General features: G+C 57.2%; 1 protein-coding gene across 3 annotated transcripts in view; it reads right to left on the bottom strand.

Moving 5' to 3' along the window:
• PRKCD (protein kinase C delta) overlaps nt 1-23,899 on the bottom strand; it is a 31,860-nt gene extending 7,961 nt beyond the window's left edge. The window contains exons 1-10 of one of the 3 annotated variants that reach the window (XM_030925199.1): nt 23,670-23,899; nt 19,951-20,062; nt 6,537-6,670; nt 5,274-5,473; nt 3,778-3,838; nt 3,439-3,601; nt 3,313-3,344; nt 1,853-1,938; nt 1,483-1,612; nt 116-216 (exon numbers count right to left, since the gene is read on the bottom strand). In XM_030925199.1, coding sequence (XP_030781059.1) covers nt 116-216; nt 1,483-1,612; nt 1,853-1,938; nt 3,313-3,344; nt 3,439-3,601; nt 3,778-3,838; nt 5,274-5,473; nt 6,537-6,651 — 888 coding nt within the window. In that variant the 5' untranslated portion in view covers nt 6,652-6,670; nt 19,951-20,062; nt 23,670-23,899. The remainder of the gene's footprint in view (nt 1-115; nt 217-1,482; nt 1,613-1,852; nt 1,939-3,312; nt 3,345-3,438; nt 3,602-3,777; nt 3,839-5,273; nt 5,474-6,536; nt 6,671-19,950; nt 20,063-23,669) is intronic. The other 2 variants (XM_030925139.1, XM_030925261.1) reach the window with 2 other exon arrangements.
• Between the last annotated feature and the right edge of the window lie 357 nt (nt 23,900-24,256).

The following is a 24,256-nucleotide window of genomic DNA, read 5'->3' as shown; positions in this document are numbered from 1 at the left end:
AGTAGAGTCCTGGGTCTAAATATACCCTGGCTGTGGCTCCCCAGCAGTGGCTGTGAGCCTTGATTGTCCCTGACCCCACTGCCCTATGTCCAGGGTCCCCATGGCACCTGCCCACCTGGGTGACTTGGTTCAAGGCCTCGGCCAAGAGCTTCTGGTTGATGCCGCAGAGGTTGGCCACCTTCTCCCGGCATTTATGGTGCACATTCATGCCGCAGTCTGAGGTGAGGAAGAAGTGGGGCTGTCAGTCCCGGAGCTCAGCCAAGGGCAGGGGCAGTGTAGGAGAGGGGCAGGAGAGCATGAGAAAGGAGGGCTTTAGCGGGGTCTGCTGGGTTCCAGTTTTTAGGAAAACATTGATCTGAAGCCATCATATATACTTCAATCTCTCTTTTTTTTTTTGAGATGGAATTTCCCTCTTGTTGCCCAGGCTGGAGTGCAATGGCGTGATCTCGGCTCACCACAACCTCTGCCTCCTGGGTTCAAGTGATTCTCCCGCCTCAGCCTCCTGAGTAGCTGGGATTACAGGCATGCGCCACCACACCTAGCTAATTTTGTATTTTTAGTAGAGATGGGGTTTCTCCATGTTAGCCAGGCTGGTCTCGAACTCCCAACCTCAAGTGATCCACCCACCTTGGCCTCCCAAAGTGCTGGGATTACAGGTGTGAGCCACCACGCCTGGCCAAGCACCTCAATCTTTCATGTTTGTTTGTTTGTTTGTTTGTTTTTTTGAGATGGAGTCTCCCTCTGTCACCCAGGCTGGAGTGCAGTGGCGTGATCTCAGCTCACCGCAAGCTCTGCCTCCCCAGATTCGTGGCATTCTCCTGCCTCAGCCTTCCAAGTAGCTGGGACTACAGGCACCTGCCGCCACACCTGGCTAATTTTTTTGTATTTTTTTTAGTAGAGACGGGGTTTCACCGTGTTAGCCAGGATGGTCTCAATCTCCTGACCTCAAGATCCGCCCACCTCGGCCTCCCAAAGTGCTGGGAATACAGGCGTGAGCCACCGCGCCCGGCCAATCTTTCATGATTTAAAGAAAAAGGAAAAACCAGAAGACATGGGACCTAATTCAAAACCCTTCAAAGAACATCTGGGTCAACTTAAGCCGCTTTCCCTCCAGGGTCTTCTGTCTCATCTCTAAGTGAAGCAGAGGGCAGTGGAGGCGTGTCTGGGCGCCTGCCGGTGTGCACCACGCCTGGCTTCAGCATCCTCTGCTCACTGGCCCCTAACAGGGACTCTCTAGGTCCTGCTTTTCCCCTCCAAATGGCTTAGAGGGGTGGACTCACCCACCTGTGGTCACACAGCAGGTAAGTGGCAGAGCCAGTCAGGCCAGTGAGGAGGGTCCACCAAGGCCTCACCCTCATCAGGTCCCTGAATGAGGTGCCCGTCTCTAGGTGAGGGGGCGAGGGCAGTGTGAGGTGGCTGGAATTCACAGCACCACCAGCTGGGAGTGCCCCTCCTGCAGCCCAGGGGCGGGGTGGCACGCACCTTCACACTTTAATCCCTGCTTCACCAGTCCCCAGAGCAGGCTGCCGCAGTGGTCACAGAAGGTGGGGCTCATGTAGTTGTGAACCTTGAAGCGGTGCGGCATGTCGATGTTGAAGCGTTCTTTCTGGAACTGGGGACGGGGGTATCACAGGCTGAGGGTCAAGTGCCAGCTCCAGCCCCTTCTTCAGCCCCTAGCTCTCCCCCAACCCTGGGCACAACATCCCAAGAGAGCTCCACTGGGAGAGACAAGGAAAGACTAAGAAAAATGGGGAGGGAGGGTAAGCTATCCCCGGAGGGCAGGGAGAGGGCGTAAATCCCTCCCACGTGGCTAAGTCCCCCGATCCCAGCCCTGCCCCAGCCCCAGGCTCACTATGGTGTCCCGGCTGTTGGCCGCAGTGCCAGTACATCTGCCGATGATCTTGTCGATGCATTTCTTGTGGATGGCAGCGTTACATTCTTGAAGAGGCACAGGCCCAGAAGGGGGAAGGGAGGGCACCGGGAGGGGCAGAGTCTATGAGCTGGTGCCTGCCAGTCAGTCCAGCCCTCTACACAAAGCCACCGTTCTCCTGACCACCCACACCCTCACCCAGCGGAGGCACAGTGCTTGAGTCTTCCTCCCGCCAGCCCTCGAAGGAGGGGCCTGGAGAGGTTGGAGTGGAGAGGACAGGCCAATCTGCAGGGGCTTAGAAATGAAGGAGTCCTAGTGGGCAGGGAGGTGGGCAGAAGTTAGGGGGCACGGGGCATCTCAATATGAGAAGCAGGGGCAGTTCTTTCCCTCTTCCAAGCCCTGGGATAGCAAACAGCTCCTAAATGCCCTCTCTCACACATGCATACGGACACGCCTCAAAACAGACCCTGTACATACACACAAAGCATGTGTAATGATGATAACAAACTTCTTACACAGAACGGCTGCCAGTTGAAGGCACTTAAAATACAGCCTTACATATCTTACTCCATTTGATCTTCACAATGACCCTATTATACATTATAATTACATCTAATTTATAGATGAGGGCCAGGCACAATAGCTCACGCATGTAATCCCAGCACTTTGGGAGGCTGAGGTAGGTACGTCACTTGAGGTCAGGAGTTCGAGACCAGCCTGGCCAACATGACAAAACCCCCATTTCTACTAAAAATACAAAAACTAGGCAGGCATGGTGGTGCACGCCTGTAATCCCAGCTGCTTGGGAGGCTGAGGCAAGAGAATCGCTTGAACCTGGGAGAGGGAGGCTACAGTGAGCTGAGATCACGCACTCCAGCTTGGGCAACAGAATGAGACTCAGTCTAAAAAAAAAAACTATAGATCAGGAAACTGAGGCACAGAGAGGTTAAGTAACTTTGCCTAAGGCCCTATAGCTAGGACGTGGTAGAGCTAGGATTCAAACCCAGGCAGTCTGGCACCAGCCTGTGGCATCTCATGCATGCACCCTCAGGGAGAGTGTGCGCTCAGAGACACCCACAACTACACAGAAGCACACGCAGCCACTGTGTGCTAGTACAGGTCCTATCACTGCCTCTCCAGGGAAAAGAGGCCTAGCGCATGGCCTGGGTTGGTTTCTGCGTGAATACTCTACTGTGCCCAATTGCCATCCACCAACTCCCGGTCACTGAATACAGAGCTGGGAAGAGAGACGCAGAACTGGTTTTCCAGAGCAGCAGCAAGCCAGCCCCAGCACTCACTGAACTTAGCTGCTGTATCTACACTGGGAAAATTCACGTGCATACACTCTCTGAGCGCACACAGGCACTGGCACACACACAGGCACGGGCACACGTAAGCACACACGGGTACATACGTACAAACTGGCCTGTGGAGACACTTACGCCTGCATTTGTAGCCTTGTTTGTTGAGGCCCCTGAAAGGCAAAACCCAGGCAAAGTGAGTGAGTGGGGACTGGGATCGGCCCCCACTACCCGGCACCACCACCAGTGGGCATGGCCAGTTCTCACCAGACAAAGTCTTTGCACACAGAACAGAAGGTGGGTTGCCCAAAGAAGGTGGCGATAAACTCATGGTTCTTGATGTAGTGGATTTTGGCCTGCTTGATGGCTCCTCGGCGGTTCATCGTTGGGAACTTGGCCTCGTCCTCACTGCGCATAGACTGTTTGCAATCTGGGGACCATGGAGTGGGGAAGTCAGCCCTGGTATCTGGGAGGGTGACACCCCTGCACTCCCTCCCAGGGTGGCCCTGGACAGTCTGCCGAAGGGACCCGCTTCCCTACGCCTCAGTGCTGGCTCTGCCTCTGAACCAGGCAAAGGAGCCCCCTCCATCCCCAGGGAGTTCTTACCCACGTCCTCCAGGAAATACTGAACAGACATCAACACCTTGGCCTGAGGCTGCAGGTCCAGCTGTTGGGGGCCAGAGGCCAGGGGAGAACAAGGTCAGTGAGGGCGGCCTGGGCCAGGCCAAACTCAGAACCCGCCCCCATGGCTGGTCCCTCAAGGCCAAGGCAGCCCCGCAAGGCCTAGCCAGACACTTGTCTGCCCAGTGTGGGCAGGGCCCTGCCTGAGCCCCACCCCTGAGCCCCACCCCCACACTGTACCCAGGGGTATTATTACATTTAGGGAAGTGAAAGGGTCCAGCCCACACCCAGCCTAGACACATAGCTGGGGAACAGAGCAGGAAGGGAAATTCCCCACCCCTACCCACTGCGGCCCCCTTAGCAATGGAGGCCCCTACTCATGTGCACGTGGAGAGAGACAGACACATCCTCATGCACACACGCTGCTCCTCCGTCTGTGCCGAGGGCTCCTCATGCAGACTGGACAGTCTTGAGGGTGGGACCTGAGCCTCTATCCCCTCACCTCCCCCAAGACACAGACCTGGTGACTGATATCCTCCCTTGGGGGAGTGGAGACAGCACAGCCAGAGGCCCCTCTGTGTCTCTGCCTGACTGGCCAAGGGTCAGTACAGCCTTGTGTCAAACTCTCTCCCATCCCAGCCCCCTCACCCCTCACAGGAGGCTGATCAGAGTCTCCAGTGGTCACAGGGCCTTTCCTGGTGGAGACATCTTAGTTACATCCCACATGTAACCCCAGGGGACTTCTGCCAGCGCTGGCATCCTGTGGCCACCCAGAACACACAGCTGCACATGGCCAGGTGGCCACTTGCTTGTGCTGAGTGTCCATTTCAGCAGGTAAGTAGATGAGACCATAAGCCTCCCCTTCTCCCACCTCGTTGCTGTTAAAGGTCACTATGTTGCCCCCTCAATGGCTGCCAAGGTCTAGAATATATGCGAAGATTCCAAAAAGAACTGGAATAATGGGTGCCTCTGGGAAGGAGGCCTGGTAGCCTGGTTTTGGGGCAGGGACACACCCTTTTGTGCAGTTAAAAATGTTTTACTATGTGCATATCCTGCCTTTCCAAAATTAAAAAGGAAAAAGTAGTCACAATAAGGAAGTTGGCTGTCTTTAGCACCTGCTATGTGTCAGGTTCTGCAATAAGCCCTGTACATCCAGCTGCTCCTTTCATTTGAACAACTGACCCTGAGGTAGGCACATTTAGTAGCGCCCTCCCTTAACAGATGTGGAAGCAGAAGCTCAGAGAGGCTGGGAATCTGGTGAATTGCAGAGCCAGGATTCACACCCAGGCCACATTGGCTGCAGGGCTGGACTGGTGGCCAGCACAGGGCCTGGTGCCCTTCAGCTGTGCTCACTAACCGAGCCCACGCACTGATGCAGGCATGCGCATGCGAGCGTGAGCGCGTGCGCACGCACACACATGCGCACACACACACACATGCGCGTGCGCACACACACACGGCACGGCTCGTGCGCCCCTCACCCAGAACTCAGCCTTGCCGTTGTTCTTCTTGCAGCGCTCGGCCAGCACCGACACACCCACGGTCACCTCAGACACTGGCTCCTCGGCTGCCCGCATTAGCACGATCTGGATGACGCGGCCCTCGTAGATGTGGGCATCGAATGTCGACTTCCACTCAGGATACATGGTTGGTTTCTTCTGCACCAGTGTTTTCCCACGCTCTGCAACGAGGCCAGGCAGGGAAGGTTGGGTCAGGGCCCCTCTGTCCCTCCCTCCTGGATCTCCACGGCCTTCCCCTGGCAGAATCTGCCTGACTCTTCTGCTCTGAGGGCCTGCTGTGGTCCCCCAGTGTCCTCTAGAGCACAGAACTGTCTTGGGCACCCTGCTAGGTCCTCCCTCCAGGCCTTTGTTCCTGCTGGTCCCTCTTCCTGTGTCCCTCTTGCTCCAGCTCCATTTAAATGTCGCCTGCCCTTATGTATTCACTCAGGGAACATGGGCTGACAGCTCCTGCATGCCAGCCATCATATTCGAGGCGTGGAACACAGCCGAAAGAAAAGCTACATCCGGGGCCTGTCCTCCTGGATCCCCAGGCCCGGGTGGCGAATGCACCAACTCCTTCCTCAAGTAACTGTTAAGTCACAGCTGTGTGAGACTGAAGAGGGTAAGGCTGGTAGTGCTAGACTTGCCTATGGTCAAGTGGCCACAGGGTCAAGCCTAAGGGTCAGGGAAGATTTCCTAGAGGAAGGGACAGTTCAGCTGAGAGCTGAGGGACAACTAGGGGTTCACCAGGCCAGGGCAAAAGCAAGAGGGAATGGTGTGAGGTATGTGCTTCCTCCAGGAAGTCCTCCCTGAACTCAGGTTCAGAGGGTGCCTTCTCTGGGCTTCCCTATTGCAGGACTCACTGCTTTGTGACAGGCCTGGTTTCCTCACCTGACTATGAACCCCATGAGGGCAGGGCCAAGTCAGTCCTGGAGCATGACAGTATCCTCAGTGCCCAGCACAGGCCCTGGCACAGACGGACATGTAAAAACTGTTGGGTAAAACAACCAGTGGAGGAGGAGCCAGAAACTCCAAGCCTTCCAAGGAGGGCTCAATTTGGCCAGTGTTTGCGGCCCTATAGAGACTCAGTGGCCTCTGCCTTCATAGCTGAATGGGGCAGGGAGCCAAGGATGAGGAAGAGCAGAATCCTTCAGAGGTTGTAGGGAACAAGGCCAGGCCCCCTCCAGTCCCTCCAGCTGGGCCCAGATTCCCAGCCCCTCTCCAGGGTCCAGCCTCCAGGCCTACCTGTGCTGAGCGCCTCCTTCATCTTCACGGCACAGAAGGGCTGGTTCGCCTCGTCCTCAGCCTGCAGGGAGCCCAGCTCGTAGGAGTTGAAGGCGATGCGCAGGAATGGCGCCATGGCAGGGCCTGCAGTGGGCCTGTGCACACAGAGGGATGAGGCCAGGCGGCTGGGCAGGACTAGTGGGAACAGTCACAGGCAGCATTCAGGGACCCACTCCCCCAGGCCTCTCCCACGATTGGATTTGGCCCACATGGTGCATATACACACTAGTCTCAGTTGCCAGTGTTAAAAACTGAGAGGTTTGCCGGGTGCAGTGGCTCACACCTGTAATCCCAGCACTTTGGGAGGCCAAGGTAGGCAGATGGCCTGAGGTCAGGAGTTCGAGACCAGCCTGACCAACATGGTGAAAAGCTGTCTCTACTGAAAATTAGCCGGGCATGGTGGTGCGTGCCCATAATCCCAGCTACTTGGGAGGCTGAGGCAGGAGAATCACTTGAACCCGGGAGGCGGAGGTTGCAGTGAGCCGAGATCGCGCCACTACACTCCAGTCTGGGTGACAAGAGCCAAACTCTATCTCAAAAAAAAAAAAGAAAAGAAAAGAAAAACATTGAGAGGTTTATGTAAGTCTGGATTTGTGGCGTCTCTGGTAACACTGGAAAATGTGACGTTGGGCCCACTGGGCAACAGCCAGCTAGCAATGGGATGGCTGCCCTCCATCCATCTACCCCAGGCCAAGGGCACTCTCTTTACTCCTCCTCAAAACCTACCTGGGCCCTGGTGGCATTTGCATCTGTCACCCCAAGATATTCATTTGGGGAGTCACTCAGTGCCTCCCTAAGTACCCTATTGCTGGGCACCTACTCCATGCCAGGCACCTGGTATGTGCCATTGTCATCTGGTAAGGGGATGGGACAGTGCCGCCTCTTTCCCATCCTGCCCCATGCAGCTCTTCGTGATTTTCTAAGTTTGGGGTTTTTTCTTCATAACCACCCAGGCAGACAAGCAGGGCCAAAATAAACACCCCCACTTTTCAAATGGGGAAACTGAAATTCTAAGGCAGAATCAGAACCAAAAGCTGACATTCCACTAACTTGGCACCCACTTTGTTCAGGGATCAGGGCAATGAGAGGCTCTGCCTACATCAGTGTGCCTGACCCTTCTAACTTGATCTCTTGGGGTCAAGTGCCTCTTGCCTGCCTGGAAGGTTGTCTGCACCTTCAAACTAATTATTTCCCCAAATATAAAACAGGTGGGCATGGTGGCTCACTCCCATAATCTCGGTACTTCAGGAGGCCAAGGTAAGAGGATCACTTGAGGCCAAGAGTTCAAGGCAGCCATGATCGTGCCAGTGCACTCCAGCACGGGCAGCAGAGTGGGACCCTGTCTCTTAAAAAAAACCCAAACTGCCCAGGCGTGGTGGCTCATGCCTATAATCTCAGCACTTTGGGAGGCCAAGGTGGGCAGGTCACCTGAGGTCGGGAGTTTGAGACCAGCCTGGACAACATGGTGAAACCCTGTCTCTACTAAAAATACAAAACCTAGCCTGGTGTGGTGGCACATGCCTGTAATCCCAGCCATTTGGGAGGCTGAGGACAGGAGAATGGCTTGAACCATGGAGGCAGAGGTTGCAGTGAGCTGAGACTACGCCATTGCACTCCAGCCTGGGCAACAGAGGGAGACTCTGCCTCAGAAACAAAACAAAAAAAAAACAAAACAAAACAAAACAAAAAACCCAAACTGTATTTTAATGTACAATGTAACGCTGAATGTGCCTTGCAGATTCACACACAGCAGCTCCCACACTCCTGGGTTTCTCACCATTCTCTAGGTTAATGTTCACTATAGTAAGTGACCCACTTGTGAAGGACACTCAGGTGTGTAAGCACCTATGTGCACACTGGCTTCTGCCCAGGCCCCACGAGGTTGCTCCACAGCCTTGGTTGAGGGAGCGCTCACTTGATTTTGTGCACATGCATGTGTATTCACTCCATCCTGAACATAAGCCAGCACACGGGGCACACTCAGACACACACGTGTGCATGCACACACAACAGCTGCCCAGCCCCAGATGACTTCCTCCAGCTCCTGCACAAGGTGGCCAGAGCAGCGGCCAGATCTGCTGGGAGCTCCTAGCTCAGATGAGCTCACAGCAAATGCTGACCTCACCCTGCAGCCCAGCCCAGTGAGTCCAGGCAGCCCTCTGAGGCCAGCAGATGCCAGAGCAGAGAGCAGGACCCAGGCGGGCAGACCCCACCACATCCCCTGCTCGGCCTTGGCTCCTACTCAGTGGATGTGAGAGTGGGTGTGCAAGCTCATGCATGTGCCCAAGTCCCAAAGCCTTCAGCTTGACACCAGCAGGTGGCCTGTGTGCCAGGCCAGCTGCCCATGACCTCTTGGTGGGCCACAGAGAGAGGGCCAGCTGGGGGCTGCTGCTGACTGCTCCCCAGGCTGCAGCATGCATGAATTGGTGCATGTGAGGTTGCACGGGTCTACTGGTGCGTGCGATTATATGCAGCCATTGGAGTGGGTGGCACATGGTGGGCACTCAGTTAATATTGGAGTGAAAAGCAAGCTACGTGGGCCTGGCCTCGCACATATGCAGGAGTCTGGTTGAGCATCCCAAACCCATAAGCAAGACGGACATCTTGCCCCTCTTGCTGCCTGGCTTGGCCCTGAGGGTCCAAGAGATCCAGCACCCAGGTGAGTGCTCCCTGGATCTGGAATGATTGGCGGGTCTGTGTCCACACATCCAGGGCCTGATCCAGCAGATGCAGCTCTGCTGTTAGGAAAACCTGGAGACCCAGCTGGAGCAGTAAGCAACTTCTGAATGCCTCGGAGGATGATGAGGGTTGAGGGGATGGGGCGCAGAGATAAAGGAGGAGCAAGTGTGTTGCAGGTGGCCTGGACTCCTAGGGGAGAGAGGCTCAGGGCAGTTAATGTGGCAAAATGATGGCCAGGCTGCCTGGGTGCTGCACCCTGACACCAACGTTGCCTTGGCTGTGGACTTTGTGCAGGTCACTTGGCCTTTCTGAGCCTCAGCCCTCCCATTTCCTGATGAGGAATAGTCTGTTGGCTCAGAGTTGTGGTGATAATGAAAACTCATGTAGGATGATGGCTACAATCAACCCAACAGGCCTTGGGGAGGGGGGTCCTCTTACCGCTATCACGCCCTCTCACTGCAGCATCCATCCCTCACTGTGCACCTCCCTTCACAGTTTACAAAGCGCACTCGCATCCCCCACCGCATCCATTCCCCCTGCCCGGGAAGACAGCCTTGGTTACAGATCCCACTGCTCAGAAAGGGAAACCAGGTCTCCATGAACATACAACTCACTCAGGAGCACCAGATGCTCCAACATCGGCCAGCCAGGTCCTCCTCCCAGCCACCAACCTTTGGGGCCCAGCCCTGACAGCCCACAGGCTCCATGGCTTCCCCTGCCCCCGGCCTGCCCAGCAGGAGGTATCCGTGGGGACCACCCCAGGACTGCATGGAGGGTGGAGGAGACAGTGGGTCAGAGAAGCCCCACGAGGGTGAGGCAGAGCCCAGGATCTTCCCACCCGAGGATGGCCCTCCAGCTCTCTCAGGCCACACTCAGAGCAGCTGCTGCTCACAGTTAGAAGCCACCGGAGGGAAAACCACAACCACAGCAGGCCCCAGCCTAAACCTGCACCGCCAGGCTGCAGCGCCATGAGAACTGGGGAGCCATGGTCTTCATGGGCTGCCCCAAGGCTAACCAGCAGTAACCACAGGGTCAGACCCAACCTCCTAGGACTAAAACCAGGGCACGGGCTCTGGCCAGGTTCTGCCACCTCCTCTGCCCCTATTTGTACTACCCAGAGCCCCACATCTTCTTCTATCACTGTGTGACCCTGAGAGAGGTCCTGGGCCTCTCTGGGCCACAAGTCCCTGCTCTGCACAGCAGAGTCAGAGTCTGCCCCCTACCTCTCAGAGTATATGGCAGGGAGGAGGGGGTGAAGCAGCAGCACAAAGGCAAGGTGTGCTGACTATTTATAGCCCCCATGCAAATAGGACCCAGCCCACGGAGGCCCCAAAGGAAGACTGCTGGCTCAGCTCAGACTCATGGCTACTCTGCAGGGCCAGGGGATGCCTGGGGCTGGACCCCACACAGCCTCCATGGGGACAAGCTCCTTGGAGCCAGCCAGGCCTTTCCCAGCTGCCTAAGGGCTCCTAGTCTCTATTCTGCTTCTCCAGCCTACAGCAGAGGCAGTTTTATGAAGCAGAGAGCACCAGACTAAGGGTCAGTGTCTAGGTATGAATCTTGGCTCCTCCATGTACAAGAAAGACAGTCCTTTTCTGAGGCCGACAATGTCGCAGATTACCTCTGTAATTACATTAGCTCACTTTATCCATATGCGGATCCAGAAGGGATTTTACTGATGGGCATTTTACTGATGAAGAAACCAAAGCTCAGAGAAGCTATGTAACTTTCCAAGGTCACACAGTCAGTAAGTGGTGGAAGGATAAATCCAGGCCTGCCTGATGTTGCAGCCCAGGTCCTTTCCAGTACGCCATGTTGGGAAGAAGAGACCAAGAGAGATAAGAGGGTAGAGGTGGAGAGAGGAGGGTAGAGGTGGAGATGGATAACTGTGCCAGGAACAGCACACACAAACACACATGAAGACCAAAAAAACAGGGAGGTAAGGGCTCCAAGAGACAGGTACTCCATGCTTGACCAGTGGTCTTCCCCGCTGACCTCACCACTTGGACCAGCCTCCATTTCCAAAACCTGGGGAAGGGCCAGGCACGGTGGCTCATGCCTGTAATCTCAACACTTTGGGAGGCCGAGGCGGGCAGATCACCTGAGGTCAGGAGTTCGAGACAAGCCTGGCCAAGAAGTGAAAACCCGTCTCTACTAAAATACAAAAATTAGCCAGGTGTGGTGGCAGGCACCTGTAATCCCACCTACTTTGGAGGCTGAGGCAGAAGAATTGCTTGAACCTGGGAGGGAGAGGTTGCAGTGAACCGAGATCATGCCACTGCACTCCATCCTGAGCAACAGAGTGACACTCTGTCTCAAAAAAAAAAAAATAAAAACAAATAAAACAAAAACAAAACCTAGGAAAGGCTTGGTCACACTGGATCCCAGCCCCAGTGAATGTGAGCCCCAAATCAGCAGCCCATAGGTAAGGAAAGGCAGTAGCTAGGCCAGGCCAGAGAAGGCAGGTCACCTCCTCTGGGACAAATGGAAACCTGTTCCCAGCCAGTACCCAGCAGCGGGCAAGGCCGGCCTCAAGGTGATCAGAGCGACCTTGGGTTTGGAGCTCCCAGGCACAGAACTCCGGGTTGTCTCCAGCAGACAAGTATGTGTGCTACACATCCACATGTGTGCTGGTGTATACCAGCAAAGGAGGCTGGGGTGAGGGACATGGCCTGAGGAGCACCAGCAGGAACAGGAATGCATTTGCTAATTTTTCTACATCACATGTAAATTGTTGGATAATGGTTTTGTCAAAGGTGAAAAACCCTAACAAGCCAATCTCTCTATAAGAGACAGGTCTTCAGAGACTGGCATGCCCATCTCCCCACTGTACAGAGGAGGAGACTGAGGCCAAGGGAGTGCAGTCAGGGTCCCCTGGCTCCCAGATCCGGCCTGGTCCCCTCCACCCCATCCCTTCCCTGGTGTTTGATTCTGCCTCACAGGCCACAGGGTGATGCCTGTTGGTCAGAGCAGTAAGCTGGGTTGGAGGAAAGAGGCTTGATCAGGCTGCTGGGGGGAGGTGTGTGAGAGCAGAGTGAGGCTGCCTCAGAAATGTCTAAGGGAGAAACGAGGTGGCATGTTGAGGTCAGTCAAAGCAAGGGTAATGAAAGACCAGTTGCAGCCCCTCGTGGGTATAGGGGGGTCTGGTTCCCTTGAACAGACTACCGGGGAGCAGGGGATGTCCCCCATGCCACCTACTGCAGCCCTGTCCCACACACACCTGACACCTGTCACGGAAGCCACAACTGCATAGTAGGTGGCACAAAGTGGGGGCCCTCCTAAGGATGCAGACTTTGCCTGGGGGAGTCCACAGTGCAGCCTGCCACAGCCTTGCAGATGAATAAAGGAGGGTGGAGGAGACCAAGGCCCAGGCAGGGGCAGGAATGACAGTGAGAGGAAGTGTGATCAGCAGGAGGGTGCAGGACTGGTCCTGGCAGTCATGGCAGGGCAAGGGGGCCGGGCATGGTGGAGCTGCCAGGTTGGGTAGGCAGGTAGGTGGTGGCTGGGCTGGGAGGCTGGCCGCCTAGATGGCCTTCCCAGCGGAAACAAGGCAATGAGGCCATGCGGGTTTCACAACCCAGGAAGTGGGCTCAGCAAGAGGAACAGGAGGTGGGAGGGGAAAGGCTAGCAAGACCCTTGAGTGTTCCTCCACCAGGGCCCATCCCCTAGCCTCTACGTGTGCTGAGATAAGAACCAGATCTATGGACTCAGGTCACAGCCAAGTCCCAGAGCAAGGGATGCTCCCCACACCTGCTCCTCCCAGCACAGGTACCTCATCGCCCAGCCAGGGCTCCTCCTGGGCCCCTCCCTCACCCCACACAGACCAACCACTGCCTGTAGCCACTCCTCCCCTTACCCAGCTCCCTCCCCGCTGTCACCACCTCTGCTCCTTCCCCTACCCATTCTTCCCACAGCTGGGAACCTCCTAGGCTCTCACTGCCCCTGGAGAAAACCCAGACCTCTCCAGGCCTTCCAGGCTCCCCACTCCCTGGCCCTGTCCTGCTCTCTACCTCAATCCCTGCTCTGGCTACTCTGTGAACATGTGTCTCATTTCCCAGCCCCCATGTTTTTGCAGATGTTGTTCCCTCAGCTGGAATGGCCTTCTGAATTCCCACAGATCCTTCCAGGCAGCTCAGAAGGCTGGCCCTGGGGGACTCTTCCCACCTCTCAGGAAGCTAGCTGCTTTCCCACTGGTAACCTCTGCCATACCAGGCCCATAGAACTACAGCCTGGTGGGGGCCAGTCACATAAATATGTGATTACAAAGAAGAGTAAGACCTCTGTAGGATGCGCAGCACAGGCAGTGAGTACTAGGGAGTGATGGGGGCTGGAGTAGAATGGAGGCTGCAGGGACCTGTTGGCTGGGGGCCTTTGATCTGAGGGGTCAGCAGGAGCATAATGACCTGCCCTGCCAGAGGGTCTGGAAGGGTCAGAGGGGCAGGACTTGGGAGCCTGGCTGTCATCAGCTCACATCCACCCCTGCCAGCTTGCGTGGGGTAGGGCCTCCTTGGAAGGAAGCCACCAGGCACAGGCCTCAAGTCACCAGCCAGCCCTGGGATATGAGGAGTCCTGGGCTCAGTCAGAGGGGCGTGCCCCAGGTACCCCGAGAGAGGAACAAAGGCCCCTTCATGGCAAGAGCCAGAGAGCCAGATCCTGTGAGGACAAGGGGCCTCTGTGAGGAGCCAGGGTGGGGGACGCAGCTGGGTCTCTCCACGAATAACCACACGTGTGCACACACAGGCACACCCGCCAACCCAAACAGCACACAGGGAGCCCCGCTCAACATCAGACACACACACGCACACAGCTGGAGCCACAGGTACGTACACACACTGCTATGATGACTCAGATGCACACACACACAGAAACACACCCCCTCACTGGCTCTCACATCTCAACAGACACCCAGGCCCACACAGACCACACCCGACCACATAGGCTCCACATGCACGTGGGGTGCCACAAGCTGTAATGTACACACTGGCACAGAGATGCTCTGAGGCAGACACAGAAACAAACATACAGGCCTGGAAGGACCCCACATCCCTGACTAGTCTGGCACCATGAAAGTCCAAATTTAGCTTTTTCCACCGCAGCCCCCAGGCACAATAGCTGGGGAATGGAGGAGGGGCAGAAGGGCAGCTGGTGTCAGGCTAGGCTGGGCCTTTCCACCCAGGGAGGCGAAGAAAGTCCCTCTTAGTCCAGAGCAAAGTCTAAAGTGTGTAAGGGAAGGAGTGGGTTGGTCAGGCGCATCACTGGGCAGGCCTCTGCCCGCCCGCCCACCTGCCTGCAGGGACCTGAAGCTGTGGTGGAGGTTGATGGTCACAGGTGGCAATCACAGGCCTGGTGCACAGGGGGAGGGGAGGGCTTGAACCTGTGCTGGTAGGGCAGTAAGCCGGGCACCCCAGGCGCAAGTTCCATGAGCTCCAGGCTCACTGTGCAGAAACCGAAAGAGAGGTTGAGCAAGTTCAACCAAAGCCACAAAGCCAATGGGGCAGACCCGGGGGAAGTGGGGAGAGAGCCTCCAGCTCTAGTCCTAGAACTGTCCATCTGGCCTCCAGCGGGGTGAAGGTATGTGTTTGGAGGTAGGAAGAGCTCCACCAGCCCCCAATACAAGAGCCTTACTCCTTAGCCCTTCTTTCTCCCACAGAGTTCCCATGATTTTCCAGATTGTTTACCATTGGAAACAATCGTTTTGTGTTTGGGAGAAGCCAAGATGGCCACCTAAGCCTTCTGCCAGCCATCCCCAGGATCTGGGCAGGGTCCACATGATGCTTTCCCACTTTGGGGATCTTGAGAAAGCTGGGAGAGAGGCAGGACCATCCTACATGGTGGGCCATCCCACAGCAGGCAGCTGACAGAGGAACCGACGAGCTTGGACCTAGACAGGTCTAGCTCAGATCTGCTGCCTGGGTGCTCCGCGATCTTGGCCCAAGTGCTCTGGTGTCTTCCAGACTTCCTTGGATCAGGTGGGAAAAGAGGCTCTGTTAAGCCCTCCAGCCACAGGGTGCCCTGTTCTGGCCTGAGGCTCTAGGCAGAACCGGGCTGAGGCAGGCAGCATGAGTCCACTGGCAGAGGCTGGCCAGCTACTGCCCCTCCCAGGGTTCCAGCCTCCCTATCTCAACAATGGAGACCTCTAAGCTTTCTCCATCCCTGACACTGGAGGACCCTGAGATCCTCCTCCCACACCAATAACCCCAGCTCACAACCTACACCATGGCAGACATCTGATCCAGCCTCAGGCCTTCGCGACTGCCTGCTGTGCAACGGCAGACATCTGATCCAGCCTCAGGCCTTGGCGACTGCCTGCTGTGCCATGGCAGACATCTGATCCAGCCTCGGGCCTTGGCGACTGCCTGCTGTGCTCTGCCTGTTTACCCAACACGGCCATAGACATGATCCAAAGCTTCCGGAGCTGTTGTGAAAACAGCGGCTCAGCCACCACAAGCCTGCCCTCCTGGGTGCCTTGGCAGGGACCTTTGAGGGATAGCCATCCCAGTCCTGTTCCTGGGGCCTCTCAAACGCTCCCCAACCCCTTAGAAGGCCTGTTGAGCCCTCTCCGCCCCAATCCTGACTTTAGGCTCCCTGTCTTTACTTTGGGCCCAGACCCTCCTGAACTTCAGGCTTGTGGGCCCACCTGCCTCCCTGGCTTCACCACATGAAAGACTCCAGAAGAGCTCAAGCCTGCCCACACCAGTACCCCACCATTTCCCTCCCAGCACTCCTCATCCACTAGGAGTGCATGAGCTCATGCAGTGGCTCAGGCCAGACAGCTCCTCCTGCTCCCCACACAATAAGGCCATCCCGTCTGCCACTGCAGCCTGTCCTCAAGTCTCAAATCCTCTCTTCTCCCACCACCACCATCCCCAGGCTCTGCACCTGCCTTCTGACTGCTCTCTATCCTCTACCCTGGCACCCACGGTCCCGCTGCTCCAGTCACCAGACGAGGCTTTTCAGACGGATTTTGTCACCCCCTACCCAAGCCCCCAGTGCCTCCCATTGCCCCTCTGACAAGCCCAGACTCCTCACCTCAGCCTGCTCCATGCAGCCTGGTCCCTGCCACCGCCCCCCCCAACCCCTCGCTGCTACCTCCCTGACCTCTCAGGCAGCTGCCTTTCCCTCACTCCTGTGCCCCAGCCACGCTGACCCCTTTCAGTTCCCGGAGCAGCCAGTTCCTTCCCGCTTAGAAGCCTCTGGGCTTGCTGTTCCGTCTTTCTGCTCCACCCCACCCCACACAGTGGCTCTTTCCCATCATTCATGTCTCACACGACACTCCCTGATCTGCCCATTTCACAGATGAGGAAAGTGGGGAGTAGTCCAGTCCCTGGCTCAAGGGTGCACAGCCAGTAAATATTGAGCAAGGATTCAATCACGGTCTGTCTGATGCCCGCGTAAGTCCTGCTCCTAAGCCTTCAGGATACCCTCACCCACACTCCCCACCCAGGCCCATTCATCTTTCGCTCTCCAGCCCTCAGGCCCCTGATGCTTGCATCACTGTCCTTACCACTCCTCAACATTTCTCACCCCTAGCCTCTGGGTCCCACACAGTGAAGGCCAATGCTCAGCCCAACCCTGACTGTGCTGACCTTCTTCGTGTCCCTGGGACAGGCTGGGCCCTGCCCCTAGCTGCTGTGTATGTAGGGGGTTTTCTAGCTCCCCCTACTCTTCTAGCCTCCATCATACCCAGATGCCCACTCCCTGCCCCAGCCCAAAGGCTGACTCCAGGGGTCTGAAGGGTAAGCAGGCTGGCAGGAGGGCTTACGTCCACCCCCTCATTCCCAGCCAATTCTCCCAGCCTAATGTTCTGCAGGAGGCCAGAGCTGGAGAGTGCCAAGGGGAGCCCTGAGGGGGCAGCAGGCAGCTGCAGACTGCCTTTCCCCTCCCTGCATCCATTTGTCATGAGATCTATTTTCTCCCTTTGAAAGGGAGTGAGGGGGAGAAGAGCAGGCAAGGGCTGGGCTGCTGAGTGGGCGGAGCTGCTCCACTGGGAGCTCCTCTCCTCAGAAGACATGGAACCTATTGAACCAGTAGGGTGCTGCCACTGGAGGCAGAATTGAGGGGGATGAGGGAGTCAGAGACCTGGCTCCTCGGCCAGGCTCCATAGCACCTGGCCATGTAACACCGGACCAGTGCCCAGCCCATCAGATCATAATACCCCCTCATCAGTCCCACTTGCTATTTTTTGAATAGTTCCCATGAACTGGGCACTAAATGCTTTACATAACTACAGTTTCTACTCATTCAACTCTGACAATGTGCTAAGCACGATGCTAGCTACTTTGCATATGTTATCTGTCATTTCTGCTCAACTTCATCAAGATGGATGTTATCATTATCTCATCTGTCAGGGGGAAACTGAGGCACTGAGAGGCAAAGCCACTTGCCCAGGCTCATTCATAGAGCTTCTGGGAGCTGCCTAGTCACTGAGATGCAGCCCAGCCATCACCACTCTCAAGGGGGCCATGCCTACCAGAGCTGATGCTCTTGAGCCTCGGCTTACAGGGTCAGAGCAAGAAAGGTGTGGGGACGAGAAAGTTGTGAGGACTGCAGGGGACTTCATGACCTGCCCCCTGCCCTTCTCCTAGAGACCCCCAAAAAGGCCTGGGCAGCCCTGGCAGTGAAAAGCCTGGTCAGTCAGCCTAACCCGGTGGCCAGATGCTGCTTCCCTGGGCAGGCAAGGGAGGGGCGGAGCAAGGCGTAGAGCCGCGGACAGAGGGCTGGTCAGTCCCACTCCAAAACCACTTCCTGGGCAGCCCAGAGGAAGTGAGCCTCCGGAAACGCCTCGGACAGACAGGCCTCTCCCCTAGGCCCAGCCTTTGGGAAGTGAACAGACCGCCCCTGCCAACCTCTTAGTCCCTAGAGCCCAGCAACTCCACTCCCTCTAGGCATGGATGCTGTGGGGGACACAGGCGTTGATAGGACCCCCACCCACTGTGGGCACACTGGCCTCATGGCCAGACAGCCTACTTCCTCTGCTGTGGCACTAGGCACACGGTGCTGGCACAGCTGACACGCCTCTCCCCTGCACTCGTATCTCCCATCTCCCATGCCAAGCCCTGGTCGGCCTGGAGCCTGGGGCCAGGTGGGAGGATGGCTGCTGAACGCATGGGCAGAGCCCACCTACCAGGGTGGCCCAGCCCCCCTTAACCCCCTGAGATCACAGCCACACCTGGAACTTCCCCCTCAGGTGCCAGATGCAGGCGACCTTGCTGGGCTGTGACTCTGACCAGGGCCCCCCTTCCTGACCCCAGAATGGGCACAGTGTGGTATGTGTGGGAAGGCATTTGAGTGCATGGATGCCAATGGTAACTGGGAGATCATCTGTGTGTGCGTGAGTGTGCCATGGGTGGCTGCATGTGAGCACCTGTGAACCTGCATGCCCACATGGGTGGTGCACGCACAGGAACTCATGAGTCTGTGGGTGTGCATGGCCACTGCAGCCTGGCTTGCCATATCCCTGTGTGAGCACGCATATGTCTGTGCAGCTGGCGGGTGATGTCTGAGGATTTACCGTGGGCTGTCTCCAAGACTAATCAAACTCCTTAGAAAACAAGGCTGAGTGACGGAAAGGGCTGGCTCTTCAGAACTCAGGTGGCAGAGGCCCCTACACAGCCAAAGGCACTTCACTTCCTCCATACCAGGTTTAGGGATAGGTCCAATACACAGAAGGCCCAGTGAAGACTATTCCTGTTCTGCCCCAACTCCTACCCCAGGAGTGAGGGCCCTGACCTCCTTTCTGCCCCCTAACCCAGAGTCAGGCCCAGGAAGCCCAGCCCTTATGGCTCTACTCACAGACCTATAAGTGTGTAACAGCCAGTGGGGTTGGCTGCGGGGGTCTGCTCAGGGAGCACTCCTGGAGGAAAAACCATCTATGCTATCCCCCCACTGTCACTCCCAGGCTCCAGCTTCATTAGCACCCATACCCACCGCCAGAACCCTGCTCACTGGGGCCCAGTCACCAGCCTGGAGTGAGTATGGAGTCACCCACAGCAATGTTTTCATGGTAGTGGGGCTGAAGGAGGCAAGGCTTGCCCCAAAACGAGGAATTTCCAGCTTTCTGAGGCTCTTCAGAGAGACTGCAGCCTTCCCGGCATTGTTCCAGACTCTGCCTAGCTCCCCTTGAATCTGGAAGCTGACGAGAGGGACTGAGCCCTGCTCGGGGTCCAGAGAAGTGGGGAAAATGGAGGGGCCTGGGGTGTGGAAGACAGTTCAGCTGTACCTGGAGCTGGAGACCCCATTCCATCCCCCTGCAGTGTCCAACCCACTGTGGGGCCCACGGGGAATCTCATCGTCCTTGTGTGACGATGAGGACAGTTTGAGGCAGATACAGGGCCAAGGAAAAGCTGATACATCCACCCTCAATCCTTGGCCCACGAGCCACCCTCTCTCTAACTGACCAAAAAAGTGTTACTACTTCTTGCCCCAAACTAATGGTAGGCCCCAGGCCTCTGAGCTCCAAGGCGAGAGCATTCGGGGCCAGAGCCAGGTTCCAGGCAGGAAGTTCCTCACGAGCAGAGAGCCCCCCTCCATAGACAGGGCAAACAGCTGCGGCCCCTGGCCACACAGGGCCCACAACCAGATCAAGGACTCTGCATGCATGCCCAGCACCATCCAGTCCCACAGCAAAGGACAGGGAGGACAGAGAGGAAAGCCACGCCTGCGCACCGTCCATCTGCCTAAGAGAACTCAGTCCTACCTGGGGCTCCCAGCTCCCACTTGTCCTTAGTCCTGGCTCCTGCTGCTGCTGCAACACACCAACCACCAGGAGAAACAGGCCTGCACCCTTGCCTGGCCCGTTCCCTGCGGACCTGTAGGAACAGGAGGAAACAGCTGAGCTGGGAGGCACCGCCAAACAGGCTCTCCCCATCCGCCAGTCCCGGCATGGCTGACAGGCCCAGTTCAGTCTCTCCTGGCCCTAAAACTTCGGGTCTCTCTGGATGTGGCTTTCCCTTCCTTGAAATGTGGTGTTGGGTCCAACTTTTCCTGGACACCACTATGTGTCCATTCCATGTTAGGGGCTGGAACACTGTGTCCCTGCCTTCAGCACATTTCCAGCCTGGTGAGGAAGCCAATAACACAGCAAAAACCTGTTCCCGACTCTCCTGTCTGCGGGAGGTTGCCCTGCAGGCTTAGGAGTCCTAGGGTGCAATGAAGTACCACACCACTTTATGGCCTAGAGCAATTCCCCTGAGCCTCAGTTTTTTTAATGGGGAAACTACTAGCCCCCTCTCCCCAGGTGGTTCTGAGGTTCCAATGATGTGGCGGGCCAGCTCCTGTGCTGGACTCACGTTGAGAATGCCAAATGACTGACTTTTTTTTTTTTTTTTTTTTAATGTGGCAGGGTCTCGCTCTATCACCCAGGCTGGAGTGCAGTGGCACAATCTTGGCTCACTGCAACCTCCACCTCCTGGTCTCAAGTGATTCTTGTGCCTCAGTCTCCTAAGCGGCTGAGATTACAGGCGCGCACCACCACGCCCAGCTAATTTTTGTATTTTCAGTAGAGATAAAATGTTGTCCAGGCTGGTCTCAAACTCCTGACCAAGTAATCCACTGCCTCAGCTTCCCAAAATGCTGGGATTACAAGTGTGAGCCACCGTGCCCAGCCTGAAGAGTGACATTTTTTAATCTCTTGTTTTGTGCCTTATAGTTCAGGTGATTCTCACATTACTATTGTGCCCATTACACAGCTGAAAAAACTGAGGCCTGGAGATATCCTGGAAGGAAGAAATGGCAAAGGTAGCAAGGTACTCTGTGTCTCCTGGCTGAAAGGCCTAAGCATTTTTTCTGAAGGCCAGCTCAAGCCTCTAAGAAAGATTCTGCTCCCCAGATGTGAGCCCCTCCCCCAGCTGGAGACCCCCATCACCATTCCCTGGGGGTAGAGGCATCCTTGGCTTTATCTTTTTGTCTGTACTTTAAATTATTTCTAATTTTAATCTAAACTGTGCCAGTTAAATGGTGTCAGTGCCCTGCAGTCACAGCTCTGAATCACCCCCCACCCCTCTCTCCCCCATCGCTGCTACTGACACTAAGGGCTGGTGAGGGAGGGGCTGTCATGCAGGCTGAACAGGGCTGGGTATTAGGGGCTCTGTCTGGGCATCCTCCCTCCCTCAAGCTGCTTGGTCAAGGAGATGGGAAGGGGCAACAGACAGGCAGGAAATTGGGTTGGATACTGTCTGGGCTTTCTTTAACCCCAGCTCCCAGGAGAATGGGAACCATATAGCCGGGGGTGGTGACAACATAAGACTTCGCATGTGCTGTGTTCTCACTATGGGCCAAGACTGTGTTAAAGGACCTTTAACATAGGACCTTTTGTCCTCACAACTTTCTCCATTCTGCAGATAAGGACACTCAGCCTTGAGAGGCCTAGCCTGGGTCTCTTGCTCTTAACAGGCACAAGCAAGTATTGGAGCCCAAATTATTCTTGGATCCAGAGCCCGAGGTCTTGGTCACAACACTGCTAGCCCCAAGACTTGCCCTCTAGCCCTCTCCATGTGCACACCCACATCCTCATGGTCTCCCACACACTCACACACCCACACTGGGCTCTCACCTTCCCTCCCAGCACTGTCACCACACACCTTGTCACACCCCCTCCTGCCGCTAACACCCACGCCCAGGCACTCTCCGTTCCCCACAATCACAGTCATTCCCCAAGCATAGACCGTGTCCCACCAGTCACACACTCCTACCGTGACCACACACTACCAGGCTTACCCCAGTACTGTCCCATCACATAGGCCTCACACCAGCCCTCAGCCAGGTACAGCTGCCCAGACACCTCCACACCTCTCTGTCTCTCTCTCTCACACACACACACACACACACACACAACTGCACACATCACACACGCGCCATACAGCCTCCCTCTGCTGGCCTGCCCACCACGCCCCAGCTCACTCCACAGTAGGAACGAGGAAACCCCAGGGATCAGTCCCCTCCCTTAGTGACCAGGTGAGCCTGGTCACAGAAGCTCAGTGGCTCAGGGAGAGCCACACATGAGTACACGCACATACACACACTCATACAGATACACTCACACATGAGCCTGGTGGGCAGGCACCCAACACCAGGGGCTTCCACAATTAACAGATCTAAGGTACTCGTGGCCAGTTGGTCACCGTGATATACCCAGTATGCAACAGTGAAATCTCCAGACACACAAGGACACACACACTGGCAGACAAGGACACACAAACACACAAGAGTCTGGTGACAACAAAAACACCAAGAATGGTACACACATTTGCAAAAGACACACACAAAGCCTCAGGACACAAACAGACATACACACATACACACAAGCAAGCCACACATGCGAAAAAGGACACACATGCACAGGCAAGTCCCACAGTGACAGACAGCACAGAAGCTGACACAGACACACGACGTACCCACACACCCAGATACCAGTGACTTAGCACAAGGAGACAGCGTCCATGCATACAGGGTAGGCGTCAGAGAAGGGACCCCCCCTACACACTCACAGCAAATCCTTCTGACCAGGTTTAAGTGGGGGCTCAGTGGGGCTCTCCCGTGCCCCAAGAGTGAGGGAATTGGGGAAGTGGGAGCAGTTCCGATGGTGCTCTCCTTCTGCCTCTCCACCACCAGCCAGGAGGGCTCCCCCCTCCCTCCCCTCACCTGGCGGAGCCCCCACAACGCGAGTGGCATCTGGGTTGGGGGCGGGTGCAGACCGCACCGGGCAGGGGCCACCCTGGGAGGGGTCTCAGAGGGGCGGAGGGGTGGGGCGGTAAGGGGGATGGTGGAGACTGGAGCCACGCCCAGCCCAGAGACGGATGAAGGGACCAAGAAAGACTCTTGAGACCGAAAGAAGAGACAGCGAGGAGGAGGCGCCGCGCGGGTCGGGCCTCCAGGGACCCAGGGGCGGGAGGCGAGGCCCGGCGGGCGGCCTGGCCTGGGCCCCGCGGTAGAGCGGATAGGCGGCTGGACCGGCAGGGGGCGGCAAGCGTGGGCCGGGGGCGCGGCTCCGGGAGAACGGGATCGAGGGGGCGGCCGGCGGGGGTAAGGGTGGGGGTGGGGCGATGGAGCACGCAGAGGGCGAGGGACTGACGGATCGGGTCTTGGAGAGGCGCGCAGGGGGAGAACACAGAGTGGGTGGCGACAGACGGACGGTCACAGGGCCCGGGAGATAGTCGGGAGGGACGGACGGGCCTCTCGGAGGAGCGGGAGACACACGGGCGGGCGGACAGAAAGACCTCAGCCCCCACTATCTGGCGGAGGGACGGACAGACGGACGGGAGGACAGAGTCACCGGCAGGTCTCGGCGCGGCGGGACTTTCGCTGACCGCGGCTCAGTTTCTCAGTTTCGGAAACGGGAACCGGGCCGGGGAGGGGAAGGAAGGGCGTCGCGCCCTCGGGGTAGCCCCGATCCCGCGCCCGGTCCCGGCCCTAACTCACCTCCCGGCGCAGGGGCAGGCGCCAAGGGTCGCGGCGGCGGTGGCGGGGGGGCGGCTCCTCGGCGCGCGCGGACCGGGGTCGGCGCGGCGCTCACTGGGACGAGCCCAGCGGCCAGTGAGGTGTGGCCCGGGCCTCGGCACGGCGGGCGGGCGCTGGGGGTCGCTCGGGGTATCTGGGCTGCAGCCGCTTCGGGCTCCGGCGCCGCGGCACACGGAAGTGCGAGGGGGCGGGGCCGCGCGACCTCACCCAGGTGCCGCCGGCCCCGCCCCCGCCAGGCCCCGCCCCTGTCAGGCCCCGCCCCACCAGCTGCAACCAGGGACTGTGTCCCTCTGCCTCTTTCTGCGCGGGACACTGAGTCTCCCGGCCCTCGGCCCTCCGTGGCCCGCTTCGCATCCTCCTGCCATTACGCGCAGCCAGCCCTCAGAAGGGGCCCATTTTACAGAGAGGGCCGCTGAGGTCCGATGGGGAGGCGCCCCCCGCCCGCTGGGGCCTGGGAGGTACCGGCGGGGGTTCCCCCGCTCCCCACACCCACGCCCGGGACTCCCCACTGGCCAACTGGCCCGCCTCTCCTGGCCCCACTCCTGCTC

This window comes from Rhinopithecus roxellana, chromosome 1 (genome assembly GCF_007565055.1).
Source record: "Rhinopithecus roxellana isolate Shanxi Qingling chromosome 1, ASM756505v1, whole genome shotgun sequence".
Taxonomy (NCBI): Eukaryota; Metazoa; Chordata; class Mammalia; order Primates; family Cercopithecidae; genus Rhinopithecus; species Rhinopithecus roxellana.
Note: the sequence above shows the minus strand (reverse complement) of the source record. Positions and strands in the feature narration are given on the sequence as shown.